The sequence below is a fragment of the Uloborus diversus genome, chromosome 4 (genome assembly GCF_026930045.1).
Source record: "Uloborus diversus isolate 005 chromosome 4, Udiv.v.3.1, whole genome shotgun sequence".
Taxonomy (NCBI): Eukaryota; Metazoa; Arthropoda; class Arachnida; order Araneae; family Uloboridae; genus Uloborus; species Uloborus diversus.
The window spans coordinates 71,151,977-71,172,638 of record NC_072734.1 but is presented as its reverse complement, the minus strand read 5'-3'; the positions used below and the strand labels follow the sequence as shown (position 1 = coordinate 71,172,638).

At 35.4% G+C, this 20,662-nt stretch overlaps 1 protein-coding gene across 1 annotated transcript in view; it reads right to left on the bottom strand.

The window, feature by feature from the left end:
* LOC129220628 (cadherin-23-like) overlaps positions 1-9,221 on the bottom strand; it is a 185,540-nt gene extending 176,319 nt beyond the window's left edge. The window contains 1 exon segment of the mRNA XM_054855057.1: positions 8,741-9,221. Coding sequence (XP_054711032.1) covers positions 8,741-9,221 — 481 coding nt within the window.
* Positions 9,222-20,662: the final 11,441 nt, after the last annotated feature.

The window sequence follows — 20,662 nt, the reverse complement described above, 5'->3', positions numbered from 1 at the left end:
ATGACAAAAGTAGTTTTATTTTGGGAAAAAAAAAGGGTTATTGTTGAAATTAGAATTTAAATTTAGAAAGGCAATAATATTCAGGTGTAATTGTAATTTGTGAGTTCATAAAAAATTACCTGAAAGTTTCAAAGAGCAAAATGGGGCAAGGGGGGGGGGGAATAATTTTTAAAACTAAGACCCTGTTACTTGAATATACATATGTACAACAATAACTTTTGCTATGCATACAATTCATAAAATAGTTTATTAAGTCAAAATATTCTGCATAGAAATACCATGCCCAGTGTCTGTTGATAACCAGCAGCAGGCACTGGGCCTAGCTAGGCTGGTACTGGTCAATTTATTAGATCCAAATGAAGATGAATGACCCTCCTTAAGCTATCTACCCCTTTGCTGATTAAAGCCTCTTTCAGTAAGCTCCAAGTACCCACAACCTTAATAAAGTAGTAATTTTGAACATTTGAGGAAAAGGGGAAAATTGGAGATATAGGGAGGTAAAAGCATAAAAACGAGCACTACTGGATTTCATGTGAATAATCATAACACAACCACCCCTGTTATACACCTTATTTATTTTAGCAGACATGATGAAATGATGTACTTATAAATAAAATTATATAAATCAACTTTATATTTAAAATACAAACTTTAAGTTAATTTGTTAGGTGCTCAACTGCTGAAATTTAATTTTTTTTTTTAAATCTGTTATGACCAAAAATTAGGTAAAGATAATCATTCAAAATTGCAAAAATAAATAAGCAAATAATTAAACAAGACCAAGGTAATAAATTCTTTAACTCTTTAGTTATTAAAATAAAAAATAAAATAAGCTAATCTGATGTAGCAGTGTCAAAATAACTACTAATTGCCAAAAACATAAAAATATTTACAAAATGCAAAGGGATTGAAATCTCAAACAAGGGAAGCAAATTTTCGCGAATTAAGTTTAATGTTGTCATGTTTCCCATAAAATAAACTTATATTTTACTGAAATTAAACATAAAATATGCTAATCTACGGTAGCAAATATGAAAATAACATCCGATTAGTGAATATATTTAAATATTTGCAAGATGCAAAAAGATTGAAATTTCAAACACGAGAAGCAATTTTTCGCAAAGTCTGAGCTCGTTCGACGTGGCATGTTTCCCATGAAATAAATTTATTTGTTTTTTATGAAAATTAAACAAAAAATATACTAATCTAAGGTAGCATATGCGAAACTAACATTTGATTAGCCAAAATATTTAAATATTTGCAGGATGCAAAAAGATTGAAATTTCAAACACAAGAGCAATTTTCCGCGAAACCCGAGTAAGTTCAATGTTGTCATGGTTTCCAAATTAATTTCTTTGTTAATTAATGAAATTAAACAAAAGATAAACTAATCTAAGGTAGATAAACTAATCTAAGGTACCATATGTCAAAATATCTTTCGGTTGTAAAAAACATCAAAATATTTACAAGATGCAAAAGGATTGAAATCCCAAACACGGAAGCAATTTTTCGCGATGTTGCATACTGAACACATGTTCAGAAAATTGCATTGGTGAAATACTTTTTTAAAACTTCTAAGCACAATTCGTTGATTTTTGAGAGAATTTAAGCACTAAGAAACTTTTTCAAGGTTTTAAAACTTTTTCAAGGTTTTCAAGCACATGAAAATGAACTTTTTTTTTGCAAGCACTTTTCAAGGTTTTTCAAGGGCGTACGAACCCTGAGAGATAAACAATATGGAGGGGGGGGGGCCAGAAAAGTCATTTGTGACGAACCCTAAAATTTCTGTGCACACCCCCCCAACTAGAACTAAAACAGATTGATATAATTTGTTTTAATTCCACTGGAATAATCATACTTCTTATTTATTTGTTTATTTTTAAATTTAAAAATTACCTTTTTATAAAATTTTTGACAAACAAAATTTTTTACATAATGCATAATTAAAATTCAGCTGGAATTTTGTTTTAAAAACTATTATATGGACATGGAGGTCTCTACTATTCCAATAAGTTTGAAATTCATTACGTCTATGTTTGTAGTTCTTCTTAAAACATAATTGGAACTCGGTAACTCGGCCGAGTAGTGAAAGGCTGTGTACTCGGTACTCGGCCAAAGTGCTAATCGGTACGTCTCTAGTCTGGGGGAAACACTAGTTCCCTTTGGGCATTTTTTTTATGAAACTAAAATAAATTTAGGTTCTTGCTTCTTGAATCTTTAATCACAAAATCTTTTTTGAATTTAAGTCAAAATTTTTTATTCCTTTAATCAATTATTTGCTTATGTAGAATGCTTGTTTAGCAAAAAAAAAAAATCGTTTAATACAGGAACTTTATTATAGCATCTATTATTGCATATTTTACTCTTAGATATCAATTGGCTTCAAAAATTTAGAAGTATACTTTAAAATATAAATAATAAAAAAGCGCAGATATGAAATAAATCTTTTGGTAAAATTAATTTAGTATTACTTTTTTGTTAAATAATTATAAAATATATCTTTGCTTTTTTTTGCCCTAAGTCGTTATTATTATTATTTTGCAACATGTATAACATGAAATGAAATGAATGTATCATAATATACAAACACTTAGAATATTATTCAGTAAATTACTGCCCAATAGCCAGGGCTAAAGCAGAAATACATGAAATACACCGCCAGCTTAGTCATTTCCAGCCGAGGACTGCAGTTTCGTGCTTATTAGCACTCTTGGCTTCCTTAAGAGGTTTTCCATCTCCAGCTCAGTCACTTTCCTATGCCGGGCTGATGAGTGCTAATAAGCATGAAACTGCAGCCCTCGGCTGGAAATGACTGAGCTGGCGGTGTATTTCATGTATTTCTGCTTTAGCCCTGCCTATTGGACAGTAATTTACTGAATAATATTCTAAGTGTTTCTAAGTTCTAACTATTTTTCATACGCCAATTTCGATAATTTTCTCAGAGTAATCCTCCCTCCCCTGATTCCCCCTCCTCCGTCTTTCCTCTGATGTCACCAAAGACAGACTATAAAATGCGTTTTTAAGACTAGTAAATTTTGGTATCTATTACTTTCTTCAAAGATATAAATTGCACCTACGGAGTTTCTTATTATAAGACTTTTCTTCCTTTATAAGTTCATCATTCTTTTTTTTTCTTTTTTAAATTAGAACTTGGTATAAAAATTTGAAGAAAGATTTATATGGACGTTAAAGATGAGTCAAAATATGCAAATTACTCTTGAGGGGCGGCACATTAGGTCTTTGCACACGGGCGGCCGACACCCTAGGATCGGCCCTGCTCAGGACTCTACTGAAATAACTTTCTGGTATAAAATTTGTTCAACATAACTGTAGAATGTCATTTCTTTATAGATTTGTAGGACCATAAGTGCTATTAGTTGGTCATAAAATACCATTAAAATATTAATGCTATTAAAATAATTGAGACTGGTCCAACGTGCTCCATTGTCCAACGTACCCCATCTCCCCCGTACGCTTTTCTATATGAAAAACGAAAAAAAAAATGAGTTTTTAAGTTTGATTTTCTTATGCTAATCAAGGAGTAATTTTAAGTACGCAAATTCTAGTTTTTATGTTCTCCATGAGCAGAAAAATTTTTAATGCAAATTTTCAGGAAAACAAAGATGTTTTCATATTTGAATTTGCTTACATTACTTCAAGGAGGGTCCAGACCTCCCAGAGGACCCTCCTTTTGGTTACATCACTGATTATTAATTATTCCATTTCGGGGTTTTCTACTTTGGTCCCTTGAGGGCTTCTTGCCCCCTCCCTGTATGAATCCAAGCCTGGGGCTGCCTTTGCTAGCAGTCACTTGAGGGAGGCAGATGTATTATTTCATCGCACTTTTAAGCTACATTTTGTAATAAGAGATGACATAACATTCTCATCACTTAAATAATGAGCATTTTTGACTTGGAAGAAAACATAAGTTGAAAAGGTTGTTACATACAAAGTAAATATCACTCATGCAAACAGAGACATATTTTCAATGTTTCCAAGCTGGAGCAAGTTTTCAAACTGCTGCTCTTAATCATCTCATCTTCTTTCAACTTCTTGCATCAAATTTCAACGAAATGAACACAGAAATAGGGTGAAACTGCCAAGTTCAGATGCTGCCAACCAGGGAAAGCTCCCCTTTTCCAAAACTTGCTCTCCCTTTATCTATTAGAGCATGCAAAGATCCCCCCCCCCCACACACACACACTACAACAGAAGAACTGATTTTAAGTTTGGACTTTTTCGATCAGAGGTTTTTCTTGGAAAATAACAAAATAAAATTCTACTGGTAACTTATATTCACAAGAGATGAACACAATATTTTTAATTTTTAAAGGTACAAATTTACAACTGTCAGTAAACATGCTTTCATACAAATAAGTGACAATACTCACCAATTGTAACTTCGGACCTTCACTGGGCTCTTTGTAAGTTCTGTGATGATCACTTTTGTTATTTTTTGCCTTTTTTGCTTTGGCTTCCAGATATCTTTGCTTGAGAACAATTGTTTCTTGCCTGTGAGCTTCATTTAATCCGTTAGTGGCTTGTTCATATCGAGGCAAGCAGGCATTTTGATGTCCTCGGTAAAGCTCGAACCTTCTTTTCAATCGTTCAACGACTATTTGTTTTTTAACGGGCAAAACATCTCCCATAATAGCGGGGGTTAAAACAAGAATGTTGATAAAGCAATTTTTTCTGTAAATAAATATGAAAACGCCGATTTGATCGAAATCCTCGTTGAAATTTTTCTTCTTTGATTTTTTTGCGAAAGCTGCATTCATATAGAACGAATTGAAACAATGAAAAAAAAATTTTTTTTTCTTCAATCAAAAGAAAATATTTCAAGTATTTTGCACACCATCCCCTGAACGCTTAGAATTCTCCTAAACAAAAGCAATAAATGCAAATTCTCAATTCAAAAAACAAACACACGTGTCTCTCAGTTTGCATAATCCAATATCCATACAGCGCCAGAAAGTCAATGTCCGGTCTGACACTGTCAACCAACAGACCGTGTGGTCAGCCATACTTTATTTCACCTTTTGACTACATCCAACATAAATATGATCTGCATTTATAGCTCTTCAGAAAGGTACACAATTCTTTGCCGAAGACTGGTGTCATCGCATACTTCAGAAATATTTGGCATACCTGTCACAAAGTTGTACATGAGCTGATTTTATTTACAATAAACTTGACGAAGCACCTTGAAAAAACTCCAACATAATTGCAAAAATAAGACCAGTGACCAATCACACAAAAAAAGGTTTTTCAGCAAACATCCGATAAAATTCTTTAAAATATTGGTCTCACTCCCGTGAATCAAAATCCGTTACTCCCAAATTCTGCAATTGGGATATTGAACAAAACACAAAAACAAAAAATACCTTGGGGAAAAGTTGTGTTTACTTGCTCGTGGCACGTCTGCTGACGAGGGAGTGGGAAACAGGGTTGCTGTAATTGAAAAGTCGCCTACGGGGGATTACCACATTGCTAAATGCTGCCAACTCAACGCCTGCAGATGCATTTTCGCCAAACGATCGAAATTTCTATTTGTTTTTGATAAAAAATTGTATTAATAATGTGCCATGGGTAAAAAATGGAACATTAAATTTTCTTTGTCCTCTGAAATTTTGGCATTCAACAGAAAAATTACAACGCACTAAACGAACTTTTTCAGCAATTTGACATTTAGTAACATTAAAATTTTAAATTCAGTAAAATCTCATTATAACGAATACCAAAACAACAAAATATCCATTTCAAAGAAATAAATTTTAAATCTCGGTTAAATTTCCAATACATTGCTTGAATTCCTTTACAACATAATTACCGTTACAACGGACAAAATTTGTGGTCCTTTGAAGTTCGTTGTAAACGAAATTTCACTGTGGAGCGAAATACCCGTTTCAACGGAAGTCATGTTCAACCTCGTTTAAATTGCCATTAGCTCTCCTGGCGAATGTAGACGCCTCCCCCTCCCCCGGACCAGGGCACCAAATATGTAGGTAAAGTTTTAATATGAATATTAAATCTAGGGAGAAAAAAAAACTAATTTAATCTCTTTTGCAAATCTCAAAACCAGGGGCGGATCCAGGATTTCTCTCAGGGGGGGGGGCAATTTCATTCTCATTTTGGCGCCCCCCCCTCCAATGAGATGCCGGCGCCCCCCCCCCCCCAAAAAAAAAAAGTTCAGGAAGTGGGGAAAAAATTATATTTTGATTTGTTAAACATTGTCTTTTCATTTAAAAATTCAGCCATTTGACCGTTTTGTAAAAAAAGTATAAAATAAAAATACACTCGTGTATGAAACAAAATATAATATTGCTCTATGGCGGCGTTTCTAGCACGGGGGACACCGAGGATGGTAATTAGCTCCTCCTCCCCTTGTAAAAAACGGTACTCCGCGAGTGCTGACTGACGTAAAAATTTGAACAATTACGTGTGTATTTTTTGAATCGTAAACAAATATTTTATTATGCAGAAAATACTTTTAATTGAGGTGTATGTTTATTCGTTATTATAAACTAAGACTACAAAAAATTATATTACAATTTTTATTTAATGCGCTAATGTACATCAAAAATAATGCATATTATTTTACATACAAACATTGCAAGCTTTTGCTTAAAACGTATATTTACAGACACATGTAATATGAAATTCAAGGAGTTGGTATTCTTAGAAATGAATACCAATAAGACTTATAAATTTTTATCCACAATTTTAACAACTCTTCAATCATTATCATCATTATTATCACTTAGTTCCGAAATTCATACTACAGGTTTTTTTTAACTAAAATAGGAAATAAGCAATTTTTCTTCAAATTTATTTAAATATCTTACAAAGACTGCATCGATTATAGTTTTTTGTCTCGTTGTGTTAAGATTCAAATCATTGAACATCGTTAAATCAAATTTTCTATTTTAAAATTCAGAAATGGTAGATTTTTATCATTTGCAAACATAATGTTGAAAGCCCCCTGACAAATCATTAAATATCTTCCCAATTTTTAATTGAAGTAATTCAGAAGAGTCTGAAGAATGAATGAATAAATAGATTTTCATGCAAAAATTCTCGTATTGCGCTTATTAGAATTAGCAGTCCATTTTCAGCGTGGCAGCGACGAACACACATAATATGTGTGTTCGAGAAACATTGAAACAATAATGTTTCTGATATTGGTGATATTATCACCAATAACAAACATTATTGTTTTTCCCATCTTCAAAAATGCCCAACATGGCTTAAGAAGTTTTCACTTCAGAAATATCTATATAATAGCCAAAAGCGATCTCCTAACGCTCTGACATCATCAAGAATGAAACTCGCGCAATATCATGCAAGAGATTGTTGAAGGAAGCACGTAAAATTCAATACTTTCATTTACATTTTAGTAATATTTAATGGCAACAGAGACAGTTTGACAAGCAGAGAAGTGCTTTGCTTCCAAGGTTGAACAGGATCCAGAAACTTAATTGTTTTACTAACAATGTGTCATTTCGAGAGAATGAAGAAACGGAAAAAGTTGTAAACTATTACCGCTATGTACTGCAGTTGGGGTTAATGCTCACCTTCAATAAACTATAACTGGACTACTACCACTGTCTCTACAGCCAGTGTCCATTTGTGACTCAAAAAGGTTAAACAAACATATGCCGTACCGTACAAAATTGCTTATTTTTCATGGTTAGTTTGTGAACGAACTTCACCATTGGTAGAAAATTTGGGGAGAAAATGAGGAAACTGATCAAGGTGTTTCACCATTTAATTTTCTCAATTATTTATACAAGATAGTTATCTAATTTCAGGTATATTTTTATAATTTCATTGAATTGGGGGAAACTTGGGGGAAATTCCGGTACTTATATTTTCTGTAAATGTTATATTCGTTTTGAGTGTCATCCCTCAGAAGAGTGACACCCGGGTCAGAATCCACCCTCTTTCTCCCCTACTTGTAGTGACGCTACTGAGTTTTATATTCTGAATTGTCTTCTCCTTTTATTGCCGCTTTTTGCAAACCTCGTAATCGCTTTATCTATATCAATTGTAATATTCCTGTGAATATGCATACGTGCAAGACCAACAAGACGATTTTCAGTCATTGTTGTCCTTAAATACGTCTTAAGGCGTCGCAGCGAGGAAAATGATCTTTCAGAGGATGCATTACTTACTGGAAGTGTTGCAAGGATTTGGACACATTTTCGTATGATGGGAAATGCATCACAGCTAAGCAATACGTTTAAAGCAGTTACGGGAAGCTCTGCTTTCTTTCCCATTTCTTCAACCCATTTTTCCTTCCATAATAAGAGTTCATCTTTCAGCAGAAACTCGGCACTTCCTCTTTCGACGTCAAGGAGAAGTCCGAAGCGATCGAGGAGGGATGCTACAATTTCATCATTTTCTTCCAGATTTATCTTAACAATATTTTCTGGTATGATAATGAACAGCTGAAACGCGTCTAATGTTTCAGCTGAGAATCTTTCTCGCAAATCTGCTAGAACGAAGTCTAGAACAGGTGCATATACTGAAACCCTAAAATATTCTTCTGCTGAATTTGTATCGTAATTTGCACGATAGATTTGCCGTCCTTTACGTGAAGGGATCCGTGGAATGCTTAGCTCAATCTCTAGCTCTTCGGCTAAGTTTTGTGCTCGTTGCCAGATTCTGCTAAAGCTAGAACTTAAATTCTCTCTTCGTCTGGCTAGAATGCTTATTGTATTTTTTACCAGCACAGAACTTTCATGAATATCAAGGGCTTTCTTTTGCAACAATTTACTCAAAGAGTGAGTTAAGGACAGTATATCGCTGAGGCACAATATAGCCACTATAAATTGGGCGTTACAAACTGCTGTCACTAATGAAGTAGCCTTGCCAGCTGTGCTTGGATTACGCCATCCTGGTATTTTTTCTAAGGTCTCAACTACCTTCGGGAGGTCGACAGAGAACTGAAGCACAGCCTTGTGTCTCTCCACCCACCGAGTCTCACATAAGGATGTCAGGGCACATCCCAAGGTGCTCAAGAGAACAGTCTTCCTCTTTGGATGGGCCTTGAAAAAGGAAACTATTTCCTTTATAACTGCTACAGCATCTCGGATAGTGGGCACTTTTGAACTGCGTGAAATGGAATTATTCAGCTTGTGACTGTAGCAGGGTGTCCTGATGGCGTTTTTTGCTTCTTTCTGAACCTCCGCGACTGCACCGCGAACTTCAGAAAGCATGACCGCGCATCCATCTGTTCCTATTCCAACACAGAGTTCTAAAGGAAGCTGCAGTCTATTTTTCAGTTGAAATAACACAATTTGACCGATAGCCTTACCGGTCAAGGACAACTCTGTTAGTGTGGCGGTTTCGTCTGTAGTTTCTTCGTTAGTGATTAATTTCTCTATAGCCTTCCAATCATCTTCCTCAGATCCATAATCATTATGTTTAGTGGGATCTATTTCTGAAAATGCATCTACGAAGGTTATAAAATCCTCACGAATGCCACCATCATTAACGTATCTAATCGTAAGGCTTAGTTGTGACGAGTGTGACAGATCTGTTGTCTCGTCAAAAAGTAGTGCATAATACTGCGACGCTCACACGTTAGACAAAATCTTCTCCAATATTTCCTTTCCGCAGCATGAAATGAGAGCATTTTGTGTGGTCTTACTAATGTATGTCGCATTAGCGGAAGCTGACTGTAAGTGCTTCTCCAGTTTTTGGTCCCCAGCAGATACTCTAAATTTCAAAAGCTCTCTAAAATTCCCTTCGTTAACTGCTACGTCGGAGGCACCACCAGATGTATCAGCGTTTAAAAGTATTGACCCGTCATCTCGGTGTCCACGGAATGCAAGATTTTGCCGCCCGAGAAAAATAACTGTTTCAACAATCGGACGAAGACGTTCCCTATTTGCTTCTACCTCTTTGAGATGCTGCTCATTCACAAGATTAACTATTTCCAAGTCTGGCCTATCAAATGTTTGCAGGAATGCAATCCCCTGTTCTACTGCTCGTTTGTGGTAGTGATGATTAGAATGCAACTCCAAATCTCCATTGTGTCCTGCAATGTCCTTAAAGTTTAGCAACGGTTTAGTCACAAGCTTTTGCAAAGGCACTGTTTTTTGACTTCCACCAACGCCACCGATTGCAAAAAAAGGGCAGTACTTACAAAACAAACCTTGCTGAGCATGTGAAAACACAAGCCAAGGATATTTAATAAGATATTTATGAGAAAAATATCTTTTCACTACCTTTCCTTTGACCGTGTGCAAGGAAACTGGAAATTTGTAATCATCCTTGGGCCTCCAGGGTTTGACAGTAGCTGGTATTTGGAGTAATCATCTATATTTTTACCTAAAAAATTTCCAATATCGTAAGGAACATTTGACTTTTTACATGCAGTAGAGTCGGCAGAAGGCAGAACAGTCATTTCTTCAGTATTTAATATATCACCTCCAACGGACTTGGAAGCTGCTTGAACAACGCAATCTGAAACATCACGCCTGTGGGGAGGCTGGAAAAAGGATTCAATGCATCTAGCTTCAGAGATTTGCTTCTTTGTTGATATTGTGCGTTCATGAGGAGAAGAGACTTCGGAACGCCTTCCCGAAAGCAAAGCTAAGTTTAGCGCGGGGGTGATCGCTGCCGCTTTCCATTGAGACAACCCTAAATTTGGCAGGCATTTAAATTTGTAAAAGTGTCTTTGTGTTCTTTCCTTTCGTTTCTAGCTTCGCGTAATTGTCGTCTATGGGGAATCTATACTTTTTAAACTGAAAATTTCAGAACAAAAATATTGTATTTACAAAAAAAAGTAAGGTATTTTGTTTTCCGAATGAAACATTTCTATTAAGGATAGGCTTTCTGAATTTTGAACGATATCCTTTTAAACACTAACGTCCTATATTCGAAATTGCAAGTGCGCTGATGAAAAAAAGGGGGAGGGGGGACAGGAAAACTTCATTGCCACACAGACTGTGGCATTGAAATGCTTAAGGGTTGCGTTCGTTTTGAAGACTTAATATCTCTCTCCATCTCCCTCTCCCTTTTCTTGAGGGGGGGGGAGGTGACTCAGTAGCTCTTACGGGTTGGGTCTTTTTGATGCATCTGTATGGATTGTACAAAATTTCAGATCATATAGAGCGGATATACAGTCAGTAGATCTACAGTAGCAGTTATTTTTGAAAAATGATGAAAACATTATTCGAACAAAAGTTGCCCCCCCCCTCCCCCCCTCCCCAAAAAAAAATACTTGGTTGAACCAAAGGCGGGGACGGGGCAATTGTTCCAGAAAGGATTTACATGTGAGAAATAAAAGTAAATGAGAAAACAATAAAAAATCAATCTGAAATATTTAAAGCAATTGACTATTAAAATCAAGGCTATTTCTCTAAGTATTGCATGAATATTAATGTTTAGAAATATGTAATAATTTGCGATGCGTTATAAAAAGTGTCTTTGGTTTGAATACTGTTTTAAAATTATAGGTTCATCGGTTGGGTCCGGCTTAAGAGATGACGACTACCCCCAGGGCGAGTATTTTCAAGGCGGGGGGGGGGGGGAGGTAACCAACTTCGTTTCTGGGGGGGGGAGGCAGAAACAAAGTTAGTTATAACACTTCAGTACACAGTAGCCTAACGTAAACACGGATTGTCCATAAAGGACGTTACACTTCACCTTAGCCTCTCCCCTCGTCACATCTCACGCAATGTTCGATGAACATATTGCTATAACGAACGCTTTTATTTGGACCAAAATATGTGAAGTCATATTTCTTATAATCCCCTCCTTCACCCTTGAGACTAACTGTCCGAAGTTCATAAACCCCGAACCCTCTCTCCCTACCCCTTTCAAGCGTGACATCATTTGGGAACGACTCCTTAGGTTTGCTCTAAGTCACCAAAATCGCAGTAACAATTGTTTTAAGGGAAAAGACCGGCTCCCCCCCCTCCTTCCTGGATAGCTCTAGTCACAATTTGTTTATGATCATGTATGTTTTTAATAAAGAATCATATCGCACTCCGGCAAGGAAAGTGACACAATTCAAAATCTGGAAAAACCGTACCGGCTACTGATTTAAAATCTAAATTTAGTGCTTTTTCTCGACACAAAAACCGCAAAGTTAGCTCACCTAAATGGTGCGGGGGGGGGGGGGCGTAGAAACGATTTCATCAATAATGACACATTATTAAAGTTTCATAATTTGGAAGAATATTTTTCGAGCTTAAAGTATGCATTATGTATCTATACTTCAAAAACTAATTAATAAACATCACATAATAAGTTGACTGCGCATATTGTAATGCTTGAGACTAAATCACTTAAAATTACTATTGAGTCAAACCTTAATTTTCTCCATTGCTGTTTTTTTTTCTTGTGATTGAGTCAGTTTCCTTGCCAGTGTGGGATATGTTGAACAACTGAATAGGTTGACTATAGCAACGTTTCTTGACAAAAATAACGCATTTTACATTCAGAGCCAAGGACGGATCCAGAAGCTATTCAAGGAGGGAGCGATTGATTTCACACCCTTACCCTTTTATAAATTCGCAAACCTCCGCCCCCTCTTTCCAAACACCATGAAAGATCGTCTCATTTCAGTTATTTTGGGAAGGGGAGGGACTTCCTTTTCTACAAAATTGCGGAGGAGTGTACCAAACCCCATCCCATACCTTAACGCCATCAAAGGTGTCCCATTAAAGTTCCTCTTTTTTTTGGGGGGGGGGGACTTCAATTTTCCAAACTTTTCTGAGAAGAGCCCTTGAACCCTATAACCCTATTTAATATCATCTAAAATCTTCTAAAATTGAGTTTTTGGAACTTTGAAATACTTCCTATACAAAGTTCAGATCTCTATCAGTAATGTGTTAAGAATAAGATATGTGCTACACTTTCATTTTCCAGACAGCAAGAGCTTCGTCAAACTATTGAAGATAGGCTAAAACAATTTTCAACTTCAGTATCAAAGGCATGCCGTGGAAGAGTTCTGCATCTCGACTCAAGGAAGGGGCGGTCGCCCCATCGCCCCTCCCTTGTGTCCGTCCTTGTTCGGATCTGTATTAGAATACGGGCAACAAACTTTTGCCTATTTTATGATCCCCACACGTAACGCTGTTCCGTAAAAGTACTGGAAGAACTGAATTACTTTTAGAGTTATCGAAAAAACTTGAATAAAAAAAGCATGTATATTTTTTCGTATTTACAAAAATAAATAGGTTAAAACAGTAACGTAAAACGTTGTTTCAGGCACTTATTCAATTATTCTGTAGATAACCATATTGGCATGTGAAAAGCTGTAATTTTTTTTTGTTAATTTTTTCATTTCTGAAGAATAAAAGCCATATTGGAAAAAAAAAATAGTACTAAAGTATTGAAATGTGTCACACAGAGTGCAACTTACCTACTGAGGCTTCCAAAATTGTTCGTAGGCTTTAAATGTGTATGGTTAAAAATGAAGTGCCTAGGAATCGAAATAGTAGTTCAATACTTTTTCATACTGTCTCTACATGATTACATCAATTCAACATTTTTTTTTACAAAATATTGACTTTGAAATGGGCCAAAAATGAGGTGACAGAGAAATATTTTCAGAAAAATTCGAAATTAAAGTTATCGTCTGTCGTTTTCTTTCTTTCTTTTTTCTTTTTTTTTTTTTTGTTGTTATTTTTTCAATGCGGTGATAGTTAAAAAATCTTTTAGCATTAGTTTTTGCTTGTTCACTTTGCAAATCTACGTATTATTTTAAAAATGACTCGTATTCGCAAAGTAACAACAAACACAATTCGAAAACGCATTAATTCTTTATTATATTCGAAGTAAAACAGTTCAAAATATTGCAAAAGTAGTTCATTGATCCCTAAGCACTGTGTAATATTTAATAAACGCTTTAAAGAAGAAAATCGGATCGAAAATAAGGTGAGAAATGGTTGACCAGCAAAGTTAACAATATGCGATTAGAGATTTATAATTAGAATACCTATGAAAAACCCACGTTTGAGAGCTGTGAAAGTTTCCGCAGAATAGAAGGAAAAATTTTCCTTCCAATTTCACATGCAACTGTTCACCGTGTTTTCAGAAAATGTTTACTTAGCGTGAAAGACAGAAAGTTTAGGATTTCCTTCGCAAAACCAATGATAAATTAACCCAAAACGTATAGAAATACACTGCAAATCTTAAAATACTTTTAAGTCGAACAATTGTCTTAGTAGCACACCTTTTTTTCGGGAAAGAAGGTGGGAGGTAATTTCTTAGAAAATTATAGAACACTTGTCGTCTTACAGCGCGATAACGATGGCCAATTGCAACCTTTCTCAGTGTTGGTCTGAAGCCTCATCCCCAAAAGACGCATATAGAATCTTCCGATACCACGTGTTGGGGGCGTGGCCAAGTCTCAACTAGTGAAAAACGGACAATAAAAATTGTCCACTACCCTGCAGAAAAAAAAATTATTTTAATGAAGGTCAAATTGATTCATGGAATGGATCACTTCTCCCGTTGATCAGATCCCATGCCTTAGTCATTCTCGGAGTTTTATTATTTTGTTTCTAGAAATACGTAGTTGATTTTTTCTTCTTTCTTTCTAGATCAAATTTTAAGTGACATGTGTTAAATTTATCGTATACTTGTATAGGGTCAATTAAAATAAGAAAACAAGCATCTCATGTAGATTAAGGCTGAAAAGTACTACAAACTGTTATATCTCGTTCCTTTTTTTAAATAAATATTTGATATAAAGTTTATTGAAATTACTTATAGGTTTTTTGTTACACACCGATAATTAAGTAGGCACATAAATTTTTAAAATTCTTCATTATTTTTGCTACAAAATTGACTTTGAAAACAGTAAGCTGTGAAACGTCATGTCACTTATAGTACTAAATTTTTTCACGTTCGCAGTTAAAGATTAAGTGTGTTTACAATGTTCAAATTTCAACAAATAGTTCTCACTTTTTAAAACAAACAAAAGAAAACATGCGACTGAAGGGCTTTGTCGATTCAATCAAACCTAAGTTTTGCTCAGGTAGTACTATTTCTCTTAAAAGCTATTTTTTTGGGGAAAATTAAATCTGACATAAAACGCCTAGATGAAAAACGATATAAGAGCCAATGTTAAGAATTTGGAGAAAACTAATACAAATGAAGAAGAAAACTCTCATCTGATTTGGAACAAGAGATGATATTAGCAGGGTCAAGGACACACATCTTTTTATCAGAGCCAGACTGAATGTTATTTTTCAGACGAAAAAAGAAACTTATGAAAAAAAAAATCACACCAAGGAATCATAGTGAAATTTAACTTCCACTGTACTGTCTTGTATTATATATTGAATCAACTTACAGTTATACTGATTTCTTGACCAGGCGTAGTTTCTCCAGATTGATCACCATATTTGATTTCAGAAGCGTCAAACTCATTCAGTTTCGTTGAAGAGAACTGTAAGGACGGTAATAAAAATATTTGTAAAACAACACACACACATACACTAGGGTTTCCGCTATGGTCGCATTTTTTCGCAAAATGCGAAAACACTATCTCAATAGCGAAAATGAAGTAAGGCATTTTCGCTTTTTTACGAAAAAGTGAAACACATAGTCAGTTAGAAAGATATGTAAATAATCCAATATTTTCTATATAAGTCAAAACAGAAGTAAATGTTTAGTATGCTTTTCATTAATTAAAAACATAACTAGTTCAAATAGTAATCTGAGTTGAAGAGTGAGCAATGCGTTGTACTAATTATAAAATAAGTTAATATATAATTTATTTTCATGGCTAAAACAATTGAAATGATGTACGATTGAATTTCAATTGTATTTATTCTATTTTATACTGTAATATGAATCAACTTACTGTTCGACCTGTCGATTGTTCTGACATAGCCTCGGCCGATTGATCGTCATCTTCTATTTCAGAAGCAAAATTATCATTCAGTCTCGAGGGAGTGGAAATTGAAGTAGAAAGAGACACCTGTAAAGCCAATATAATTATTATTAAAATAAATAAATAAATAATCACATAGAGGGGGTTAAAAAGGAGTATCCGGCCCATAAATGAATATAACGTCTAACATAGTCGAAGTTTAAACTGCAATTACAATTTATGTATAAGTCAAAACAGAAGTAAATGCTAAAGTATGCTTTTCATTAATTGAAAACATAACTAGTCCAAATGGTAATCTGAATCTGAGTTGAAGCGTGAGTTATGCGTACTAATTATAAAATAAGTTAATGCATAATCTATTTTCATAGATAAAACAATTGAAATGACGGACGATTTAAATACAATTTATTTATACTATTTTATAATGTAATGTAAATCAACTTACTGTTTGACCTGTCGATTGTCCTGACATAGCTTCGACCGATTGATCGTCATCTTCTATTTCAGAAGCAAAATTTTCATTCAGTCTCATGGGAGTGGAAATTGAAGTAGAAAGAGACATCTGTAAAGCCAATATTATAATTATTTTAAAAACTTCAAAAAAAAAAAAAAAAAAAAAAGAAAAAGAAAAGAAAGAAAGGAAGAAAGAAAGAAATCACATAGAGGGAAAAAAATAGAAATATTCAGCTGTGCAAAAATGAATATAGCGTTTAACATAGTTGAAATTTAAACTACAATTACAATTTTATATATAAGTCAAAACAGAAGTGTAAATGCTAAGTATGCTTTTCATTAATTAAAAACATAACTAGTCCAAATGGTGATCTGATTTAAAGCATGAGACACTATAAAATGTGGGAAATTTATAAATTGCAGTATTTGGAAATAATATTTTGGACATAAATATGTTTTGTTTTTTTATCCTTTCATTGAACAAGCATTTTTTTTCTTCAACAGCGATTTATCACAAAAATGCAATTTAAAGCAAAAAGTTCGGCTTAAGCACCAAATGAGAGAAGTGTACAATGCTATTTCAGAAACAATCAATTTGTATTAATTATAGAATAAGTCAATAGTCAATGCACAATTAATTTTCATAGCTAAAACAATTGAAATGATGGACGCTTTAATTTCAATTTACTGATACTATTTTATAATGTAATATGAATCAAATTAAACTTACAGTTTGACTTGTCGACGGTCCTGACATTCCCTTGGAAGATTGATCCACATTTCTGTCATCCAGTTTCTTGGAGTCCGATGCGGAAGCTGAAAAAAACTTCTGCAAAGCTTTTGATTGTTTTTCATCTTCTTTTAATTGTCGTAATTTCCTTTTACGATTAAATGCGCCTGATGTTTTTTTACTGGTAGACATCAATCAAATTTTAAATGCACAAAACTAATTTTGACAGGAAACTTATCCAAGCCCACTAAACACGAGTGATTCGGACAAAGACCAGGATTGCCAGTTCCTAAAAATATGTCCCCCTTAACTCACGACGGAAAAATCAAACTATCAGTGGGAAATAACCCTATTAAAATATTCTTCACATCTGGCCGCAACCTGTTACAATTCTGGCAGCTCATCTCTACCTTTTAAAAGTGTTAAAAGGTTTCTAATTCTTTGGTATACTTCAAAGGATGTGTGGTCTTTGTCACTCTAATAAGAGGCTCTTACCTCTTTCCCTCATGGGAGAAGCTTACAATGAGCAAATACTGCTAAAGGTAGCTATGTCCAGTTTTAAAATCCATATGACCCTGTTTACTTTGCGTTCCTTCCTATTGTCCCTCACTTCAAAGGATAGACTACACTGTCACTAACACAGGACTGTTATCGCTTCTCAGAAATTCCCACGTTAAGCTTTTCCAGATGTTTTCATTATTTTACTGGAAGCATTTCAACTGTGAGAAAAAGTGCTTTTTCTGAGCAGCGCAAAAGTCCTGGTAACCGGAGTTTGACCATAAAAAATTGTTGCAAAATCTGGAGTCCATTAACACTTACATTATATACACAACGTTATATGACATTTTAAGTTATTTTTTCTTGAAAATAAGGCGTCGCAATCGCAGTACGAAAATAAAACAATTGAACATATAATTACATTCCCTCTGAAATTAAAGGGAAAACTTTGCGGATATTGCGCCCCTTAGAGTTTCTCGGATGCGCCCCTCTTCACACAGGTTGAAAACCAGTGAAGGAGAAAATTATTTTTTCTAAATATTTCCACTTTTTTTTGTACCAAATTTCAAAGCATTCCTTATGAATATAGAGGGAAAACTTATAAATTGCAGATATTGCGCCCATTTGTAGGTTGGGGATGCGCCCCTACTACATACAGGTTGAGAACCGGCGAAGGAGACAAATAATCCCCCCCCTTTCCCCCTTTTTTTTTTTTTTTTTTTGTAAAAAATTGCAAACCATTCCCATTGAATTTAGGGGCAAACTCATAAGTTGCGGTTATTGCACCCATGTTGCGCCGCTTCATACAGGTTGGGAACCGGCGACGGAGAGAAACAAAACATTTTTCCAAATATTTTCTCATTCGTTTTGTAAAAAGTTTCAAAACATTTCCTTTGAATTTAGAGGAAAAACTTTGCAGATATTGCGCCTCTTTGAAGTCCTCGAATGCGCCCCATCACATCCATATTGAGAACCGGTGAAGGAGACAATTAATTTTTCCAGCATCTTTTTTTTTTTTTTTTTTTTGCTGCAAATTTTAAAACATTCCCTCTGAATTTAGAAGGAAAACTTTTAAGTTGTGAACATTGCGCCTCTTCGAAGGCCGCGGATGCGTCCCACTTCATACAGGTTGAGAATCGGTGAAGGAGACAAATAATTTTTTCAAATTTTCTTTTTTTTTTTGTAACAAATTTCGAAACATTCCCCCTGAATGCAGAGGAAGAACTTATAAATTGCAGATATTGCGCCCATTTGAAGGTTGGGGATGCACCCCTACAACATACAGGTTGAGAATCGGTGAACGAGACAAATAATTTTTTCAAATTTTCTTTTTTTTTTTTTTTGTAACAAATTTCGAAACATTCCCTCTGAATGTAGAGGGAGAACTTATAAATTGTGGACATTGCGCTCCTTAGAAGACCGTGGATGTGCCCCACTATATGCATGTTGAGAACCGTTAAAGGAGACATATTTTTTCAAAATATTTTTTTTTTTTTTTTTTGCTTCAAATTTGAAAACATTTCTCCTGAGTTCATAAAGAAAACCTATAGGTTGCAAATATTGCGTCCCTTAGAAGGCCTTGGATGCGCCCCTCTCCACACAGGTTGAAAACCAGTGAAGGAGAAAATTCTTTTTTCTAAATATTTCCATTTTTTTTTTTGTTCCAAATTTCAAAGCATTCCCTCTGAATTTAGAGGGGAAACTTATAAATTGCAGATATTGCGCCCCTTAGAATGTCGGGGATGAGCCTCCCCCCCCCCCCTCCATACAGGTTGAGAACCAGTGAAGGAGAAAATTGGTTTTCCTTTCTATTTTCTCTTTTATTTTATTTTTTGTAACAAATTTTAAAGCATTTCTTCTTAATTTAGAGGGAAAAAACTTATAAAATGCAGATGTTGCGCCCCTTTGAAGGTTTGGGATGCGCCCCCCACTACACACAGGTTGAGAGCCGGTGAAGGAGACAAATAATCCCCCCCTCCTTTTTTTTAAACAAATTACAAACTATTCCCACTGAATTTAGGGGGTAAACTCATTTGTTGCGGTTATTGCACCCAATAGAAGGCCGTGGATGAGCGCTGTTTCATACAGGTTGGGAACCGGCGACAGAGACAAAACATTTTTCCAAACATTTTCTCATTATTTTTGTAAAAATTTTCAAAACATTCCCTATGTATTTAGAGGGAAACTTTGCAGATATTGCGCCCCTTTGAAGTCCGCGAAGGCGCCCCACTACGTGCATGTTGAGAACCGGTGAAGGAGACAAATATCCCCCCCCCCTTTTTTTGCAGCTAATTTGAAAACATTCCCTCTGAATTTATAGGGAAAACTTATAGGTTGCAAAAATTGCGCCCCTAAGAAGGCTGCGGATGCGCCCCACTACATACTGTTTAAGAACCGGTGAAGGAGACAAATATTTTTTTTTTGTATCAAGATTCAAAACATTCCCTCTGAATTCAGAGAGAAAACTTATAAATAGCGGAAATTGCGCCCCTTAGAAGGCCGTGTATTCGCCCCACTGCATGCATGATGAGAACCGGTGTTAGTAGCGTAAAATCGAAAATAGAAAAACGATGTTAAACTAATCGAAAGCCAGGAGTTAGCAACCATTGATGTGATTGATGATTGAGGGCGCGTGTAATATTTTATTGCATACTTGGAGAGCAGAGCAGGTTAAAGCAAGCCAGAGCTTTTGTTTTGGTGGCGGTGGGGGGGGGGGAGTCCTCAGAAACTTGCCTTTTTGGTGACTGTGCGTAACCTCTTTTTTTTTTTTTTCTTTTTTTTTTTTTTTTTTTTTAGGCAGCGGCTCCCGGCGCCCGTCCCCACGGGCGCCCCTTCATTTGTCCAGGGGGGGGGGCAATTGCCCCGTTGCCCCCCCCTTGGATCCGCCCCTGACTCTGTTTAATACCCGGATATCTGACGCATCAAGCAGGGCATCCAGTAGGCTAGGTTTGGGGTCAAAATGTCGCCTGTCCTAAATGTCGCCGGTCCAAAATGTCGCTCGCCTGGCCAAAATGTTACTCGTTCAAAATGTCGCCAGTCCAGGAGCTCGCCGGTTCAAAATTCGCTCATTCAGTTGGTAAGAAAATTGTAAATGTGCAAAAATGCTGTTAAACATCAAA